The 17,567-nt window shown below is 48.1% G+C and overlaps 1 protein-coding gene across 1 annotated transcript in view; it reads right to left on the reverse strand.

The window, feature by feature from the left end:
- Positions 1–17,273, reverse strand: part of UCK2 (uridine-cytidine kinase 2) — a 73,412-nt gene extending 56,139 nt beyond the window's left edge. The window contains exon 1 of the mRNA XM_036097603.2: positions 16,903–17,273. Coding sequence (XP_035953496.1) covers positions 16,903–17,001 — 99 coding nt within the window. The 5' untranslated portion in view covers positions 17,002–17,273. The remainder of the gene's footprint in view (positions 1–16,902) is intronic.
- Between the last annotated feature and the right edge of the window lie 294 nt (positions 17,274–17,567).

The raw sequence follows: 17,567 nt of genomic DNA on the forward strand, positions 1-17,567 counted from the left end.
AGCTAGAACGTGTTGAACACTTAGACTGGCACCTAGCACACAGTTGGTGCTCAGAAGTGAGCTTTTAGCAGCAGACGGATTTTGAAAGGAAACAGATAATAAACACACATATAAATAATTTCAGATGGCATTAAATTAGGAAAATAAAATAAGGCAGTGGAATGCAGAGATGCCCCGCTAGTAATATGTCAATGTTTTGCAAAAGCATGTATCACTTTTGATTGAGAAAGAAAACTGGCAAGACATGATCAAAGTTATTTCCAATAAATTAAAAATCTGCACCACCCCTCAAAATACCTCAATTCAAACCTGAAACTCAAACATCTGCCTAAGAGCCCAATAGCTATGGTTTTTGCTGCAAGTGCAGGGCTCACTTAAAGCTGAGTTGTCCACACTGAAATACAAGAACTCTTCACATGAACTAATAGTTTTTAATCTCACAAGGTCAAAGTCTTCTGCACCAGTCCTGTGTTCCAACGCCAACAGTGACAGTCCGTCTGCCATCCCTCCGCCCATGCCTACCCCCCTCACCCTCCACACACCTACACACTCATGGGGCCCAACTCACAAGACAGGCAAGGCAGAGGGCAGACCGTTCCCAACAGAAACAAGGGGGCCTCCTGCAAGAACACTTCTCACCCATGCTAGCCTAATGTTCAGCTCTCTGGAGAGCAACCACCGTGACGATGAGGAGCTTTATCGACCAAAAACTACAGATGTAAGATTAACTTTTCAGATCTCAAAATCAGATGAAAAGCCTGAGAAAAACGAAATAAAAGCAAAAACAAGAAACAAAAACCACCACCAACAAAAAAAAAACAAAATAAGCCAGATGAACTCCGTATGTGACCCCATCCCACGCACGTGGCAAAAATAAAACAAAAACAACACCTCCTTACACTCCCTCAAGTATTTCTGAGCACCTATGATATTCTAAGCACGGTGGGTGGAGACAAAAACACTGCTCTTGGGGCGCCTGGGCGGCTCAGTCGGTTCAGTGACTGCCTCCGGCTCAGGTCATGATCCCAGGGTCCTGGGAATCGAGCCCCACGTCGGGCTCCCTGCTCAACAAGGGAGTCTGCTTCTCCCCCTCCCCTGCTCATGCTCTCTTTCAAATAAAATAAATAAAATCTTTAAAAAATAAAAAAAGACGCTGCTCGTAAAAGTCACAGTCTTCTGGAAAGACAAACAGTGGACAGCAACAGTCGTGGCTGCCAGCGGGGGGGAACACAGGATAGGAACCTCACCTCAGATTGCAGGGGACTGACAGACACTTCCTCGGGCTTTGAAGTGACCAGACAGAAGAGGAGGGGACCAGCATGTAAGGCCGAGGCAGCAACATGTCCAGAGGTGCGGAGGTGAGCGCTCTGAGATCTGGGAACAGGAAGGAGCTGACAATGAGTTTTGCAAAAGGACAGGATGGCATAGGGAGGGTGGCAGGAAGGCTGGAGAGATTAAGCTAGAAGCCTGGGGAGAGCGGGGCGGGGGGAGTCCTGATGGCAAGACCGAAGGCGAAGGAGAACCCCCCCCCCAAAGAATTTTAGGGGAGTGACAGGCTTGATCACAGCTGCATTTTTTCAAAAAGGCTGCTCTGCTCCAACAGCAATGTGGAGAATGTTTTGAAAAAGGTCCAGGTTGGCAGCTGGGAATCGGCCACTGCAGAGTGATCTGGGCAAGAAATGATGGATGCAGGGAAGAGAGGTGAATTTCAGGAGAAAGCAGAACTGACCAGACTCCGCAGCGGAGGGGGGGGGGGGCTACCAGTGCGTGGTACCAGGTGGGGTGACACATGACCGCTGGATGAATGGGAAAGGACACGGGACAGGCAGTAATGTGGGAGTCATCGACAGATGGAGGATCCAGAGATGGAGCAGGAGAAAACCACTGACCCGAGCAGGGGGTCCTGAAACATGACGCAGTCACAGGCAGACAAGAACCCAGAGAGATGGCTGAGAAAGGAACAGGGAGAGAGGCAGAAAACCAGCCAAGAGCAGGGACATAAAAACAAAGTTCCCTGGAGGAAATGGTCATTGTCAAATGTTACAGAAAGTGAGCTCCTTATCAACAGCTTTAACAGGACTTGGGGACTAGGGGACTACTGGGGAAGCTTTACCACAGCCATTAACACGTTCCCACTCCTCTAGATCTCTGACAGCGCTGACTGACTGACTACACGACTTACGGGGCCCTTGTCACGCCTTCCATAATCAGAACAAAGTCCTTTCTGTGCACAAGGCTAAGGATACAAAGATGGATAGCCTGCCATCCAGACCCTAGCATCCAGCAGTCCCAGATCTGCCAGCCGACCACAACATAAGAGGATGAATGCTACCGGAGAGTGAGGCGAGGCTGTTCAGTTGGGTTTGGCAGACATTTATTAAATACCCGCCATGTGGTCAGGTACTATGCTGGGCCCTGGGTGAGCAGAGATGAGTCAGACCCAGACATGTAAGCTCCATGAGGTCACGGGCTTTATCTACCGCACTGTCGTATTCCCAGCACCTAACAGTGCCTGGTGCTTCCTAAGCAATCAGTGAGCATTTACTGGATGAATAAATGAATGGAAGACGTGACCTATTCTTTCAGGGGTGGACAAGGGTAAAAGCTTTTACTTTTTTTTTTAAGATTTATTTATTTTATAAAGTAAAAAGATACTACTATTTTATGACAAAATTAAGTGCTGCATAAATAAAAGTGTTACTACACTAATATATAGTGTATTTTTCCAGGAATTGATAAAAATGGGAAATATTAAAAATTTGAATGTTTTGATAAATCTAGCTCCATAGTAAATGTATTAAGTCAGTATCTTCCAAACTGTATTTCACTTAGAGATGTTAATGTGCTTATTTGCAGAAAGGTTAGCTGTCAAATACATTTTGTAAAATGCTGCACGTAATTTTCTCTGAAGATTATAAAGCATATTTCCAATAAACCTGTTTGACTAAAAAAAATTTATTTATTTTAGAGAGAGAGAGAGCGCGCAAGCAGGGGCAAGGGCAGAGAGAATCCTCAAGCGGACTCCATACTGAGCACAGAGCCCGACGCAGGGCTCGATCCCAGGACCCTGAGATCATGACCTGAGCCAAAACCAAGAGCCAGATGCTCAACCCACTGAGCCACCCAGGCACGCCCAAGGGTAAAAACTTCAGTAGGAGACATTCGTGACCTGGATTTGAGGAGCAGCAGGATTTTGCTAGGCACATGATGACTGAATGTTTTCTAATGTATGTTCTATACAAGACCAAGTTCCTAGAGTCACACAAGTAAGTCCTGGTGACCCCACAGCCATAAAAGAGGCCTTGTCTCTACCATCTCATCAATTCGCTGACGGAAGGGCCAGTGAGGGCAGTGATGACAACGGGCTACCTGTGGTGCTGGGCACACTCTACTCCTTGACTTGGCGAGTACCTCCCCAGGTGTGTTCACGCTGGGATAATTCTCTGAACCATACACTTAAATCTGTACACTTTGCACAGGTTCTATTTTTAAGCAGAAGGGTTTTTAAAAAGAAGTGTGAGCATGCTGCTCCTTTCTTCCCCTAACCACCATCGGAAAACAAGTCCGCTTGTTTTTCAAGAAAAGGTCCAACTTGACAAGTGCAGAAAAGGACTGCTAAGGCCTCCAGCAAGCTGGTAATGAGAGAAGAGACGAGACGCCTTGGCCCACGGAAGGCAGTGACCAGTATCTGACTCGCTGGGCACTTTATCAGCAAAGGGCCACCGCCTCAAGCAAGTTCCATCACGTTCGTAAGTGGAAATCAAACTGTCCTAACAGGTCCTCACCACTGTCAGTGACACCACACCTGGACACATCTGGCTCACGTGTCCAGGAAGCTGGGCTGGTCAGAAGCAGACAGAGAGCAAGACAGCCACTCACCTGCCTGGAGCACAAACCACGGTCCCCCGCAGAAAGGGCACAATGGAGAAACTTCTGCATGCCTTTTCTCATTGCGTCCTCCCAGCGACTCTCCAAACCAGACAGTTATCTGCTTTTCACAGATGTAGGAACGGGTTCAGGAGAAAGAGATTAGAAGTGGTGGAGCTGGGATGTTGACACAAGCGTGGCTGACTCCAAAGCCCATGTTTGTTCGACCACAACAAGCTGTCTGGACTCAGGGCAAGAAAGCATTTTCCAGAAGAGACCTCATAAAGCCTCGATTCTATCACACCATACAGACCTTAAACCCGCTTCCGCACGTCAAGCGTGACCTCTGCTGATCACGGCCTCCAGAAACCAAACGGCCCGTGCAGCACGCACTCAGGCTTGTGTCCTTCATCGTGAGCCAAGCAGAGCACTGAGGCTTGCATTTCCTTCCAGAGGAATATTCACTGCCTCTCTTGTTCAAACACTCTGTGTTCAATACTATGTGTCAAATACTATTCTGTCCTGTCTGGTTTCAAATATTTACTCTCTCTACCATGAAGTGGAGAAAAATAAAGCCACTAACTTGTCAAAACAGCATGTTTTGCCTCAGGAGAAAAATCAATAGGTCCTCAGGAGATAGGCCTCACCCTAAAGGGCCAGGCTCTTGGCCCATCTCCTCAGCAAACTCAATGCATGGAGAAAGTTCTCTTAGACAACCAATATGCCACGCAAGAGAAACACACCCTCAGAAGCCCCCACAGAGACAAAGGGCAGTCATGCCACAGCTGCTCTGATAAATGTCCAATGATTCCAAGGCACCTGTTGGTGGAGATGCCAACCATGAGCCACACAGATGGGGCAGGCCACCCCTGGCCCCTGGGTATATTCCCTGGGTTCTGAGTTCTATTCCTGCTCAGTCAGAAGTACTTCTTATTACCAACCCTCTCATAAATTGACTTGAACAGTAAACCGTAATGACTCCAGTTTACTGTGTTTGCATTTCTTTTGTCAAAAAAAAAAAAAAAGAAAAGAAAAGAAAATGTTTTAAATGGCAGCATCTCAGATCTTAAAACTGCTGTTTTACAGCAGAAACTGAAAGTTTAGAATACATGTAATTACTTATCTGTGTTGCTGAACGGAAGAACACTAATAATCCCAATGGGATGATAGCTTTGGAAAGTGTCTTTGTCATGTCAAATCTCTACAACTCGGGGCGCCTGGGTGGCTCAGTCGTTAAGCGTCTGCCTTCGGCTCAGGTCATGATCCCAGGGTCCTGGGATCGAGCCCCGCATCGGGCTCCCCGCTCCACGGGAAGCCTGCTTCTCCCTCTCCCACTCCCCCCGCTTGTGTTCCCTCTCTGGCTGTCTTTCTCTCTGTCAAATAAATAAAACCTTTAAAAAAAAAAAAATCTCTACAACTCAACAAGGATATATATGCTATTCCCTATGAGCCACACTAAACTCAGAAGCTAAAAAGCAACCATGCCCCCCCCGTAGCTCTGCTCAGCCCTTTCCCGGCTCCAATCCTAGCTACAGAAGGCCTAGTACTCAGACTAAGGCGAGCTGCCCCAAAGTAGAGATAGCTTTTCTCCAGAGATAATGGATCTGTCTTCCCCTAAGACAGGGAAGATGATCGTGTTGGCTTAAAAGATCTATCCTGCTAGGGGCGCGTGGGTGGCTTGGTCAGTTAAGCATCTGCCTTCGGCTCAGGTCATGATCGATCCCAGGGTCCTGGGATCGAGCCCCGTGTCAGGCTTCCTGCTCAGCGGGGTCCTGGGATCGAGCCTCGTGTCAGGCTTCCTGCTCAGCAGGGAGCCTGCTTCTCCCTCTCCTCCCCGCTCGTGTTCTATCTCTGTTTCTCTCTCTCAAATAAATATTTGAAATATTTCAAATAAAATATTAAAAAAAAAAAAATTTACTCTTCTAGCATTTCTTGAGTTAAAGATCCAGTTCATATTAACAAGCACCTAATCAAACAAAATAGGTAGCATCCGTAATAAGAATTTGATAAGATGTGAAGGTTACCCTCCAGTTGATTTCTATTTTTACAAATGCACCATTAAACAGGCACCTTAGCCATCTAGCATGTACACCTACACTGAGCTCTGTGATTGACAATGTGCCAGTAATCCTATCCATGTAAAGGGACCCCAAGAAGAAGTACAAATATGAACAGCCAAGGGACAACTATCCACATCTCCCGGCAACAGGCAAAGCAACCAAGTTTAAATGCTGTAAACTAATATTAGAAGAGATAACTGAGCAAAGAAGGAATACATTCTTCAACCATTTATTCAACAAGTAATTGAGTGCCTACCGTGTGCAATTTTTTTTAAAGATTTTATTTATTTACTTATTTGAGAGAGCGCACGCATACGCACAAGTGGGAGGGAGAGGGAGAGAGAATCTGAAGCGGACTCCACACTGAACGCAGAGCCCGATGCAGGGCTCAATCCCAGGACCACGACATCAGGACCTGAGCCCAAACCATGAGTCGGACACTCCACCGCCTGAGCGACCCAGGCACCCCTGCAATTTTAAACACTGTGACCATGAGGAGGTGAGAGAGCCAACCATACTGCTATCTGAGGGAGGTGCTATCCTGGCAGAAGGAACAGCCAGTGCGAAGCCATCTTGAGGACCCTGTGGGTCTTTGCAAGGACTTTGGCTTCTCTGTTGGGAGTAAAATGGGAAGCTATGGCAGGGTTTTAAGCAGAGCAGGGAAATTATTATCCAACCTTCACTTGAGCATGATCACTCTGGCTGCTGTGAGGAGAGCAGAATGTACAAGGACAGAGGCAGGAGGGGGAGAAGAGCCAGGATCTACTGCAATGACCCAACTCTGAGATGTTGGTGGCTTGGACCGAGGGGGGTAAGCAGTGGAGGCGAACAGGGACAGACTGAGGACGTGCTGTGATGGTAGAACCAACACTCTTAATGCACTAGAAACCAGTGGAAGAGAGTAGTCAATGACTCCAAGGTTGAGGTCTGAGCAACCAGAAGGCTGAAGCTGTCAGCAGCTGAGATGGGGAAGGGGGCAGGGTGAACACATGTGAGGGTAAGATCAGGAGTTAAATATTGGCCATACAGAGATTCCCATGGGGATCCCAAGAGAAAATGGCAAGGAGTTTCAGAAAGAGGTCCTTAATATCTGGCCACTCAACAAATATTTATTGAGGACCTACCTAGACTTTTTAGCCCACGTGTTAGCCTCAGGGAACAATGAGGAGAAACAAAGTCTCTGATGCAGAGACTCGGTCTCGAGAGAGGAAGACAGACTCAACAAGCAAGGGCAACACCGGCTGGGGGAAATCCTATGACTGAGGTCTGTTGGGATGCTTCAGCCACGCAGAAGAGGGACACCCAAGCATGCCCGGGAAGACTTCCCAAGAGAGGCCAAGAGAGAACACATATAGAAAGACGAGCAGGGGTTACCCGGGTAAGGAAAAGGAAGGTAGGTAGAGGGAGGGACGCTAGCAGCAACATCTAGGACAACGAGATACAGGGTCCCCAGATCTACGAGAAACCCAGTTAATATCCAGCGGAAGTGAATGTTGGCACGTGGCAGGGGGTAAGAGCCTTTTAGGACCCCACCACAAGATCACAAACGCCAACTGCACTGTGCAGGTGCGGACGGGAGAAGTACTTGGCATGTGTGACCAATGGTGAGAAAACAAAGAACACTTGAGGCTAGCTACAGAATTGAGAAAGGGATGACAGCAGCCTCTCCTGGAGATGAATACACAGATAGCTAGTAAGTACCTGGCAAAGCTAGGCTGGAACCCATGTTCCCTATATGAGTGGCCATACGAAGGGGCAATGTGAAATATTAGCACTGATACTAAAAAGTGAATGGCTAATGACGTAACAAAACCCTTTTACAAATCTCAAGGTCTCCAGCTTTCTGCTTTTGACAAAATTACAGGATGTGGGTGGCAAGCTAGTTGATTCATCAAAATATACTGGGTTCTGACACATACTTTGAAAGGTAAAAACTGAGTGACCGTGATATAACGAAAGCCCTCCCATTCCCACCTACTTATGTCAACAGGGCTTCTCGAAGTTTCCACCTATACAAGAGACAAATCTTTTCTAGCATTAAGTGGTAATAACCCACCTCTACATGACATACTTGGGTGGGGGAGCTCCATCGATCTCATCAAGTTGCTTTCCAACCAAAGTCTACCTTTTATGTTTTAAGAATTTATCAAAATGTTTATCTACATGTTCTGATTAACTTACGACAAAAACCATAATAATATAATCTGAAAGAACTTAACACTGAAAAGACTTGTAATAGGAAATAAAATCATTCCAATGTACACATATATTTTTGTAGCATAAGGATGATAGAATGATCAATAAAAGATTTTCAAGCATAAAAATAGATGAGATTAAGTTAGTATTTTGCAGGGAAAATGGAAGTGTGATTTCATGGAGGGGAAAAAAATGAAGCTTTCTGGCTCAAATAAGAGCTTATTCATGTATTTTTTTAATGGATAACAATAGGCCAAATTATTACAGTATTCAGAGCCCACTAGATACACTTAAAAGAACGAAACAATTATTATTTCAGAGTGTCAGTATTTACAATATATCAGAAATATATCCTTTGCAAGTCTTTAATCAGGGTGAAAAACACTTATGGCAAAAGTATGCAATGGAATAAAGAATTCTCCAAAACTTCTTTTAGCTGTTAGAGGATGCAAACATGTTTGAAGACCAGAGTGCAAATCACAAGTCAGGACTCTTAGCCTGCCATTCTTCTACAGGCTCTCTCTCCATAGCCTGAGACTTACCAACCTGGACAGGGCAGAGACAGCACTCACCATCCATTATGGGAAGGAGGCCATGCTAGAGACATCTGCAAAACTTGGGGCTTCCTAGAGGACAGGCCAACGGCAGATGTGTGTTGGGATATGACAGAATGGCCCTTCAGCTAAGGGGAAAAGAAAGGCCAAAATTTCAGAAAAGACAGCACACTTATGGACTGATTAAAGCAATGAAGAAGCACAACCCCACTTCACCTGCACACACAAAACTCTTACGGATCTACCGTGTCCTACAGAAGTCCTCCCATGTTTCCACAAGTCACACAAAGGGCATGTGGCAGAACCTTCCATCACTACTCCTGTGAAAAGGAATACCCTACCACAAATGAGGTGGGGGACCACACAGGGCAGGAATGAACTGCTGACCACCTGCTCCATAAGGTACTCAAGGTTACCATGTAGGGGAGTCAAGGTTACTACAGGAAGTATGGGAGGTTCAGAGACACTCCTGATTACTTGTCCTGCAGTTTCAGAGCTTGTAACCGTATGGAAATAACTGCTTTTTCCCTATACTATGGAAAGACCATTTTTAGTAGCCAGATAACAGAGCAACCCTGATTTTTTTAAAATTATCACTTTCTCCCATCATCATTCAAAATTCTCAAAGCACACGTGATCCACTTTAGAACCAATGCCCCCATATGTCATCAAATTACTGCTCAGGAGAGGCCTGAAGGTTCAGTGCTTTCTAGGATTCTTTAGACTTTTCCGTTATTATGTTAAGTAGTCTACTGATGGCAATTTTATGATTGTAAGTACTTTGGCTTTCTCTGTGTGAACTTTCATGTTCACTGAACTTCTGTAAGCATGCGACCTAAACACAGATTAGTATTTTTTGTCAACACCTGACAACTGGGGCACGTGGGTGGCTCAGTCGGCTGGGCTTCTGCCTTCGGTCGTGATCCGAGGGTCCTGGGATCGAGTCCCACATCCTGCTCCCTGCTCAGCGGGGGGCCTACTTCTCCCACTCCCTCCGCCTGCCGCTCTGCCTACTTGTGCTCTCTCTCTCTGTGTGTCCAATAAATAAATAAATAATCTTTGAAAAAAAAAAAAAACCTGACAACTGTTACACCTTTTATTTTGTCTTTTAGAAACTCCTGTCTTTGGGGCACCTCGGTGGCTCAGAGGGTTAAGCATCTGCCTTCGGCTCAAGTCATGATCCCAGGGTCCTGAGATCAAGCTCCACATCAGGCTCCCCGCCCAGCAGAGAGCCCGCTTCTCCCTCTCCCGCTCCCCCTGCTTGTGCTCTCTCTCTCTCTGTCAAAAAAAAAAAAAGCTAGACACTCCTGTCTTTCCCTTTTTATTTTCATGTAAACTTTGCAGTTATTTGTTCATTTAGAAATACTTCTCTTTTAAAAATAAAGGTTTGAGGGGCGCCTGGGTGGCTCAGTCGGTTAGGCATCTGCCTTCGGCTCAGGTCATGATCCCAGGGTCCTGGGATCGAGCCCCCAACGGGCTCCCTGGCTCAGCGGAGAGTCTGCTTCTTCCTCTCCCTCTGCCGTTCCCCCCGGCTTGTGCTCTCTCTCTCTTAAATAAATAAAATCTTTAAAGAAAATAAGTAAAGTTTTGACTTTCTGGTTTTACACAGGAGTGAAAGAAAACAAATACATTTATTAAAGTTAGATGACCAAATTATCTGTTAGAGATTTGAAAACGTTTCCATTGTTAAGCAACTCTGTTGCCAAAAACTATGTGTGCACCTATAAAACTTGTAAACAGAAACTTGTTAAAACCTGTAAAATATTCCAAATAAGGACTCGGTCCACTAGTTAAAAACCTTTAAATGGAGCACCTTGATTTGCAAAAACAACTGATGGATGAAAATCCTGGGTTTGGGGGATGGAACTATTGTGATTTGGTAAACACTGCAAACGGGGAGTTTCTTGTTCCTGGATTTTTTAAGGAGAGAACTTTTTCAAAGATGATGATCTTTAAATCAGGATTCACAGGACTAGGGGCACCTGGGTGGCTCAGTCATTAAGCGTCTGCCTTCGGCTCGGGTCATGATCCCAGGGTCCTGGGATCGAGCCCCGCATCGGGCTTCCTGCTCCTCGGGAAGCCTTCTTCCCCCTCTCCGTCTCCCTCTGCTTGTGTTCCTTCTCTCGCTGTCAAATAAATAAAAATTTAAAAATCTTTAAAAAAAAAAAAAAAGGATTCAAAGGACTAAACTTAGAACCAAACCTTCAGCCTTGTAGTCACCAAGACTAGTATCACCAAGATCATCCAAGATCCATGAATCACCATGTATGAAACAAGATTTTTAAAAATAAAACACTCTTTAGTCACAAATAAAAAATATTTTAGTAACAATCAAAAGGTTTTATACCGGGGTGCCTGGGTGGCTCAGTCGTTAAGCGTCTGCCTTTGGCTCAGGTCATGATCCCAGAGTCCTGGGATCGAGCCCCGCATCAGGCTCCCTGCTCAGAGGGAAGCCTGCTTCTCCCGCTCCCACTCCCCCTGCTTGTGTCCCCTCTCTCACTCTCTCTCTCTCTGTCAAATAAACAAATAAAATCTTTTAAAAAAAAAAGGTTTTATACCATTAAAGAAACCACCATTTAAGCGTTTCTTTTTCCTCAGTTTTATAATTCCTATTGTGTTTTACAGTTATAGAGATTATACTTATGCAATTCATATATACTTACTTATACATGATATATGATAAAGAGATGATCAAATCCTTTAATAAGTTGGCTTAATGATAAAAATGGCTTGATGGACAAGAAAGCGTGCAAACGCGCACAGACACAGGAGTATACCCTCCAAGCTTTCTCACTGGTTTCAAACACTAAGACACACATCTGAAAGACCTCACAGATTGAATAGTCCAACAGCACCATCTCAGAGCCCACTAGCAAGAAACCTCAGGCCCTCAACAGTGAAACTCCCCAATACAATCTGTCCCCAGCCCAGAACTTCATAAAAGCAAGACTCAACAAAGAAGTGAGGACATGAGGCAGAAGATCTCAGCAAATGCTATAGAGCGAGCTGGAGTTAGGTGACCACAGAGAGCAAGCATCAGAAGCCACACTTCAAAGACACACAAGCAAGGAACGAAAGAGAAGGCAGCTGACCACAGCCACAGCTGGGGGAAGACAAGCAGCAGAAGAGGAACCAACCGGACACCTCAAGACAGGCTGCTGCTGCTTCCCTCTCCCAGGCACGGTGCTAAGCACTGGCACAAGGAATGGGAGAACTTCCCGCAGAGCCAGCAGCATTCCTGGGGCAGAGGGAAAGCCAGGCATGCTGGGCAGCCAATATGGCTGCAACAGAGAGAGCAAGGGGGAGAGGGGCAAGAGGTCAGCAGGGCCAGATCACACAAGGCCTTGATGGCCATGGCGGAAGTTCGGGGTGGTCTCTGAGAAAAACAGCAGCACCAAACCAGTCCCGCGGTTCTGGAAGCACCTACAGAAGGAGGGTGTGGAGTCAACAAGCTGGCCAGATGGGGATGGCTGCTGAGGTCTCAGGAACAGGGTGATGGAGCCAAGGAGACGCGGGCCCACAGCATACTCCAGAGTGCTCCAAAGCGGATGCTGAGTCACGGCCAAGCAGAGCTGAGGTGACAGCCCACACCTCTGAGGGGACTGCAGTTTTCCTCTCTTGGTCTGTCTTACTGATACACAGTCAGACCGACCTCCCCCAAAATACCTCAGAGGACTGGTTGCTGCCTGTGAAGACAGCTCAGAACAGACACAGATTTAGGAAAGGAAAAATCTGGATTCGAATCCAAGTCGTATCACTTACCAGCCACGTGAGGTCAGGCAAGTCAAAAACTCTAACCTCATCTTCTACTGCTATCCATCAATGGGGAACACACCTGCCTGACTTCAAAGGGAAGAGATAATCCAACGATTTAGGTAAACTGGCTTAGGGGGACCTGGCTGGCTCAGTCAGTGGAGCATGCTGATCTCAGGGTTGTAGGTTCGAGCCCAACGTTGGGAGTAAAGATTACTTCAAAAAAAAAAAAAAAAAGGAGAAAGAGAAAATCTTAAAAAAAAAAAAAAAGATAAACTGGCTTGGTGGTGAAAGTGGTTTAAGCAAGTTTTAACTATAATACTAACAGAGACTTTCTCTCAGGTATCCTCGTATCCCGACTTCTCCTCAAAAGCACTTAATACAGGGCGCCTGGATCACTCAGTCGGTGAAGCATCTGCCCTCGGCTCAGGTCATGGTCCCAGGGTCCTGGGATCGAGCCCCGCATTGGGCTCCCTGCTCAGTGGGGAGTCTGCTTCTCCCTCTGCCACTCCGCCCCGCCCCCCCAATGCACGTGGGCTCTCTCTCTCTCAAATAAATAAAATCTTTTTTTTAAACACTTAATACAGTATTTCGCACAATGACATTCATTCAACAAGTACCTACTTAGTACATATTAAATAAATACCAGGCTCTGAATAAGCAATACCAATGTATTAGCGTTTGGGGAGCTTTTTATATTTGGGTCATTGCAACATGAGTAACAGAGTTAAACAGGGTTTCCACTGTGGCCTCAAATCCTAATTCAAATAGTCTTATGAATTAAATAATAAAAGAGTAATTACAAATTTTGACCTGCCTAACTCAGTTCAACGCACACCAAACACCAGTGCGGTATCAAACACCCAAATAAGGCTCAAATAAATACGTGAGATGCTCTTATAGAACTTCCATTAGGCTGCAGGAAGTAGTCAAGGGGTAGCCACACTGCACGGCAAACTGCGGTAAAACTAGGGAAGCATTAGACACACAAAACAATTCTGACTAAGGAAATGAATAACAGAGTTCCCTGGAGGAAGTATTTGCAGAACTGAAAGCTTAAAAGGATTATAGGTCATTCTGGAGAAGACCCAGAGCAAAAGTAAGTGAAAGCAGTTCCAAAGATGTGTCTGTGTGCATTCGGGTTGGGGGGCGGGGAATAAACAGTCTGGGACCACATTTGGGGGTCAAGGGGATGTGCACTGTGTGCTGAAACATTTGACCAGCAGTGTGGGTGCTGGAGAGTGGCCCAAGGTTTCCAGAAAGGAGAGTGACACAGTCAGAACTACAGCTAAGGAAGCCCACTCTGATGGCAGTGCGAAGAAGCAGAATGAGAAGCTATTTTCTTCGTCCGGGGAAGAAGTCACAGCAAGAAGGAGAGGGAACGACCCCCACTGTCATGGACATAGACGCTGGCAGAAAAGTTTACTTTTTCCCCTCTTCCAGTGACTTCCTGCTCTCTCCAGACCCGTCCTTTCCGAGGAAACACGAGAACCTGGTTTTTAACACAGATCAGAACAACTTTGTCAACCTACTACAGTTTTGAGATGAGTTTTTAACCATGACTTGCCATGTCAGCCTGGCAAAGCTTACTCTCAAGTTCTAATTCATCTTCACTTATAAAACAAACTTAAAAAATGTCATCTACAGAGCTGCAATCACTATTTTTGCCTTGCACAACCAAAATAATTTAGTCTGAGACAATACTTGTACTTAGGGCAGCCACAACATTGAGACAAATTAGAGCCCTCAAGAGAAGCTGAACAGGGAGTTGTTTTTTCTTATAAAGGAGGGATGCGGGAGGGGGAGAACAATCAAGATCTACAGGGCTGGGCCCAGGGTACAAAGCAATCTGCATTTCCATTTCCCTTTGGATCAAGTACTTCTGAAATCATTCCACAGCCATTTCCAAGCAGCCCCTTTCCAAGGTGAAGGTTGTAAACATATGTCCCTCCCTGCTCCTCGGCACCTTAGTCTTATTTTTCCTTATTAATCAATTCTTCCTCAACAAGGCAACAGCAGGGAATGAACAGCACCAGTCTAGAAAACTAGAAACTGGCTCCGCCACTAAATATATGACCTGGATACATTATTTTTCTCATCTATAAGTGATGAGCCTAAGTGTTGGACTCCAGAGACTCTGAGGTGCCTTCTAGGTTTAAAATTGTCATTTTTGATGATGTTCTTAGATCCTCTGGCTTCTTCCAAATTCTCTTTTAACAGGCGCATAATAAAAACCCAGGGAGCAGAGGATCAATCTTGCTTCCAGATCCTCTTGCCCTACTATGCTCAGACTTCCAAAGGAGGTCCAGCCTGTTGATGCTGATCATCCTCTAAAAGAAAAAAAAAAAAACTTTGAATGTTTGAATTCCTTGCAGTTAAGGCACTAAGGACTGGAATAAGAGAACCAAGATAGAATTGCAGCAAATGGACTACCATATGGAATTACAGAAGTCCAATGCTCCTTTGGACCTTTTTTAATAACAACAACAAAAAAAAGATTAAAATAATCTTAACCAATGCCTAGTATTTATCAGTGCCCAAAGTGTACAACATGCTTTATGCTGTTGCTTTTCTTCTCTTCCAGCTGACTTCTTGCTCTCGCTAGAAGTCCTTTTGGAGGAAATACAAGAACCTGGTTTTGAAGACAGACCCTGTCTTGAGAGTTTCTATAATCTTCCTCCTTGATGAGAACCCCAGGGACAGCGCTTACCACTCCCATCATGGCTCACCAGTAGCTCCCATTTGACACATTACAGAAGTTAACACTTAGGACTTACAATGAGTATCAATTGAGACCAGGTGATGACTCAAGGCCACAAAAATAAAGAGAATGGCCTTATTTCCCCTCCCCTCCACTGCGGAGGAGTTTCCCCCTCCGCAGTGACTTTATCATTTGTGATTGCCGAGGACATTCTAAATGCCACACTCATCTGCCAGTTTAAGTCTCCCTCCCCCCAGGAGGACCGAACCTCAGGTAAATATTTGGGACCAACTGTGTGTCACACATCATGCCAGGAGTGTTGGGAATACAGCCATGAACAACAAAAACGTCCCATGCAACATTCTTATGCTATGGAAAGAGGGGGGCAAGGATAATCCTAAAAACAGGGAAAACTTCCTAAGAGCTGACATCGTGGTTTTGTTTTTAATTACGAGTAACAGCACGAGCAGAGAACACAGAACAAGGCGGGGGGGGGGGGGAATTGCATTCAGCAAATGCCACATCAGCTTCTGGGACCTGAAGCTGCCAGATTCCTAGCCCCGGGAGCTAGAGAAACGAGATTAACTTGATCTAGAAAGAAGTTTCAGAGCGCCAGCCGCCGGGTCTGAGCACCACGCGCCCAGGTAGTCGGGACCTGGAGGGGAAACTGCGAGGCCAAGATGGAGGAGGGGCTCGGGAGGAGTCGGCTCGGGCGCGAGAACCTCGTGGCTCCCTCCTCATGGCGCCAAGCAGCCTTCCTGCTCGGCGCTCCCGGGCCCTGGGAGGCAGCATCCCACGTCGCCAGACGCGGCGCGCACCGCCCCAGCTCGCAGGCTCCCCCGCAGGAAGGAGCCCGTGCTCCCACCGCGAGCCGAGGCTGCTAAACGCCCAAGGAACAAGTACCCACACCTTAAAGGCAGCAAGGGGGGACGGAGACAGAAACATCTGGGAGGACTCCACCCTTCCCCACCTGCAGAAAAAGCCCGGGATAAAGCTAAAAGAGCATTTCCCTAGTTTCTCCTTGCCTTGCTGATAAAACAAAGAGAGGCACGTAGGAGGGTCGGACACCCAGACGATGACCCCTTTCGGTGGACCCAAGACGCGTAAGCCCCGGACACCGAGGAGCATGGAGCCAGTACAACTTTCTCCTTGAAGCCGGCCACGTTTCCTCTTATAACCATAAAAATCAGAAGCCCCTGCTATTAACATTTCGTTGATGTCACCGCACCTAGTTGGCGCTCAGGATTTTCCCCAGAAAGCCCTGCAATCCCCAGCCCAAGACGGACTCCCGTCCCCGGGACGCCGCCTCGCGCGTTCTCGCAGCCCTCCAGGTCCGGCTCCCCGGCTTGCCCCGCCCTGGGTACCGGGGACCTCCAAGCGGGGCTGGGGCGCATCGGGGGCTCGCCGGCGACCCTGCCTAAAGCCCTCTCCCCCACCGTCGGACCCGCAAAACAATAAGCATCCGCTTTCCCAGCTGGTCGCCCATAGGAGCCGGGCCACGAGTTACCGCAGCGGAGAAAAAGAGCGAGCGGGAGCGCGCCAGCCCCGCGACCGGGGGTCGGCGGCCCCCTGGGACCCCGATGACCGGAATCCCCGCCCGGCCGGCCGGCCCGCAGTCGGCGCGGGGAAGACTGGGCGCTGGAGCGCGGCCAGGAGCGGAGGCGCGCGGGCCACGCGGTGGCTGCAGCAACTGACACGGCCCGCGGCCGCGCCACATGCGCCGCCGCCCGGCCCCGGGCCCGGGAGCGCGGCGCCGCGACCCCCGCCGTACCTTGCCGCTGGCCGTGCCCCCGCTGACGCCGATCAGGAAGGGCTCGCCGCCGTTGGGCTGCTGGTGGTTCTGCAGGGTCTGCTCGCTGTCCCCGGCCATGGCTGGCGCCGCCCCTCCTCCCGCTGCTGCCGACGGACGCACGTTCCCCGCCCGCGCCCGCGTCGGGCTCCCCCGCTGCCCGGCAGCCGCCGCAGGGCGCTGCCCGGGTCCCTGCGAGCCGCCCGGAGCTCGGCCGTGGGGCTGCCTTTCCCGGAGGCGCCGAGAGCCTGCCTCTTGCCCGCAGCGGCCGGCTCGGTTTACAGCCCAGGCGGAGGTCAGCGTGATGCTAATGCTCCAATCCGGGCGGGCAGCGCGCTGCTATTCGCCGAGGCGGAGGCGGCGAGGCGGCCGGCCCCAGCCTCCGCCCCTCCCGGGCCCCGCAGCCGCCACCCGAGGTCTCCCGGAGAGGTGTGAGCCCGGCCCTCCTCCCCCCTCACCCGCCCGGTTAACCCTTTCCCCGGCGACCTCCGGCGGACCGACGGAAGGCAAACACGCGCTCGGCGCTTTAATTGGGTGTGCTACCCCCTCTTTCAAAGGGGATACGAAGCTACCAGGGCAGAATGCCAGCGCCCCAGGTTTGGGAAGCAAAATTCGAACAAGCAGGGAAGATTAAGACGAAGCAAAGA

Source organism: Halichoerus grypus, chromosome 7 (genome assembly GCF_964656455.1).
Source record: "Halichoerus grypus chromosome 7, mHalGry1.hap1.1, whole genome shotgun sequence".
Classification (NCBI taxonomy): Eukaryota; Metazoa; Chordata; class Mammalia; order Carnivora; family Phocidae; genus Halichoerus; species Halichoerus grypus.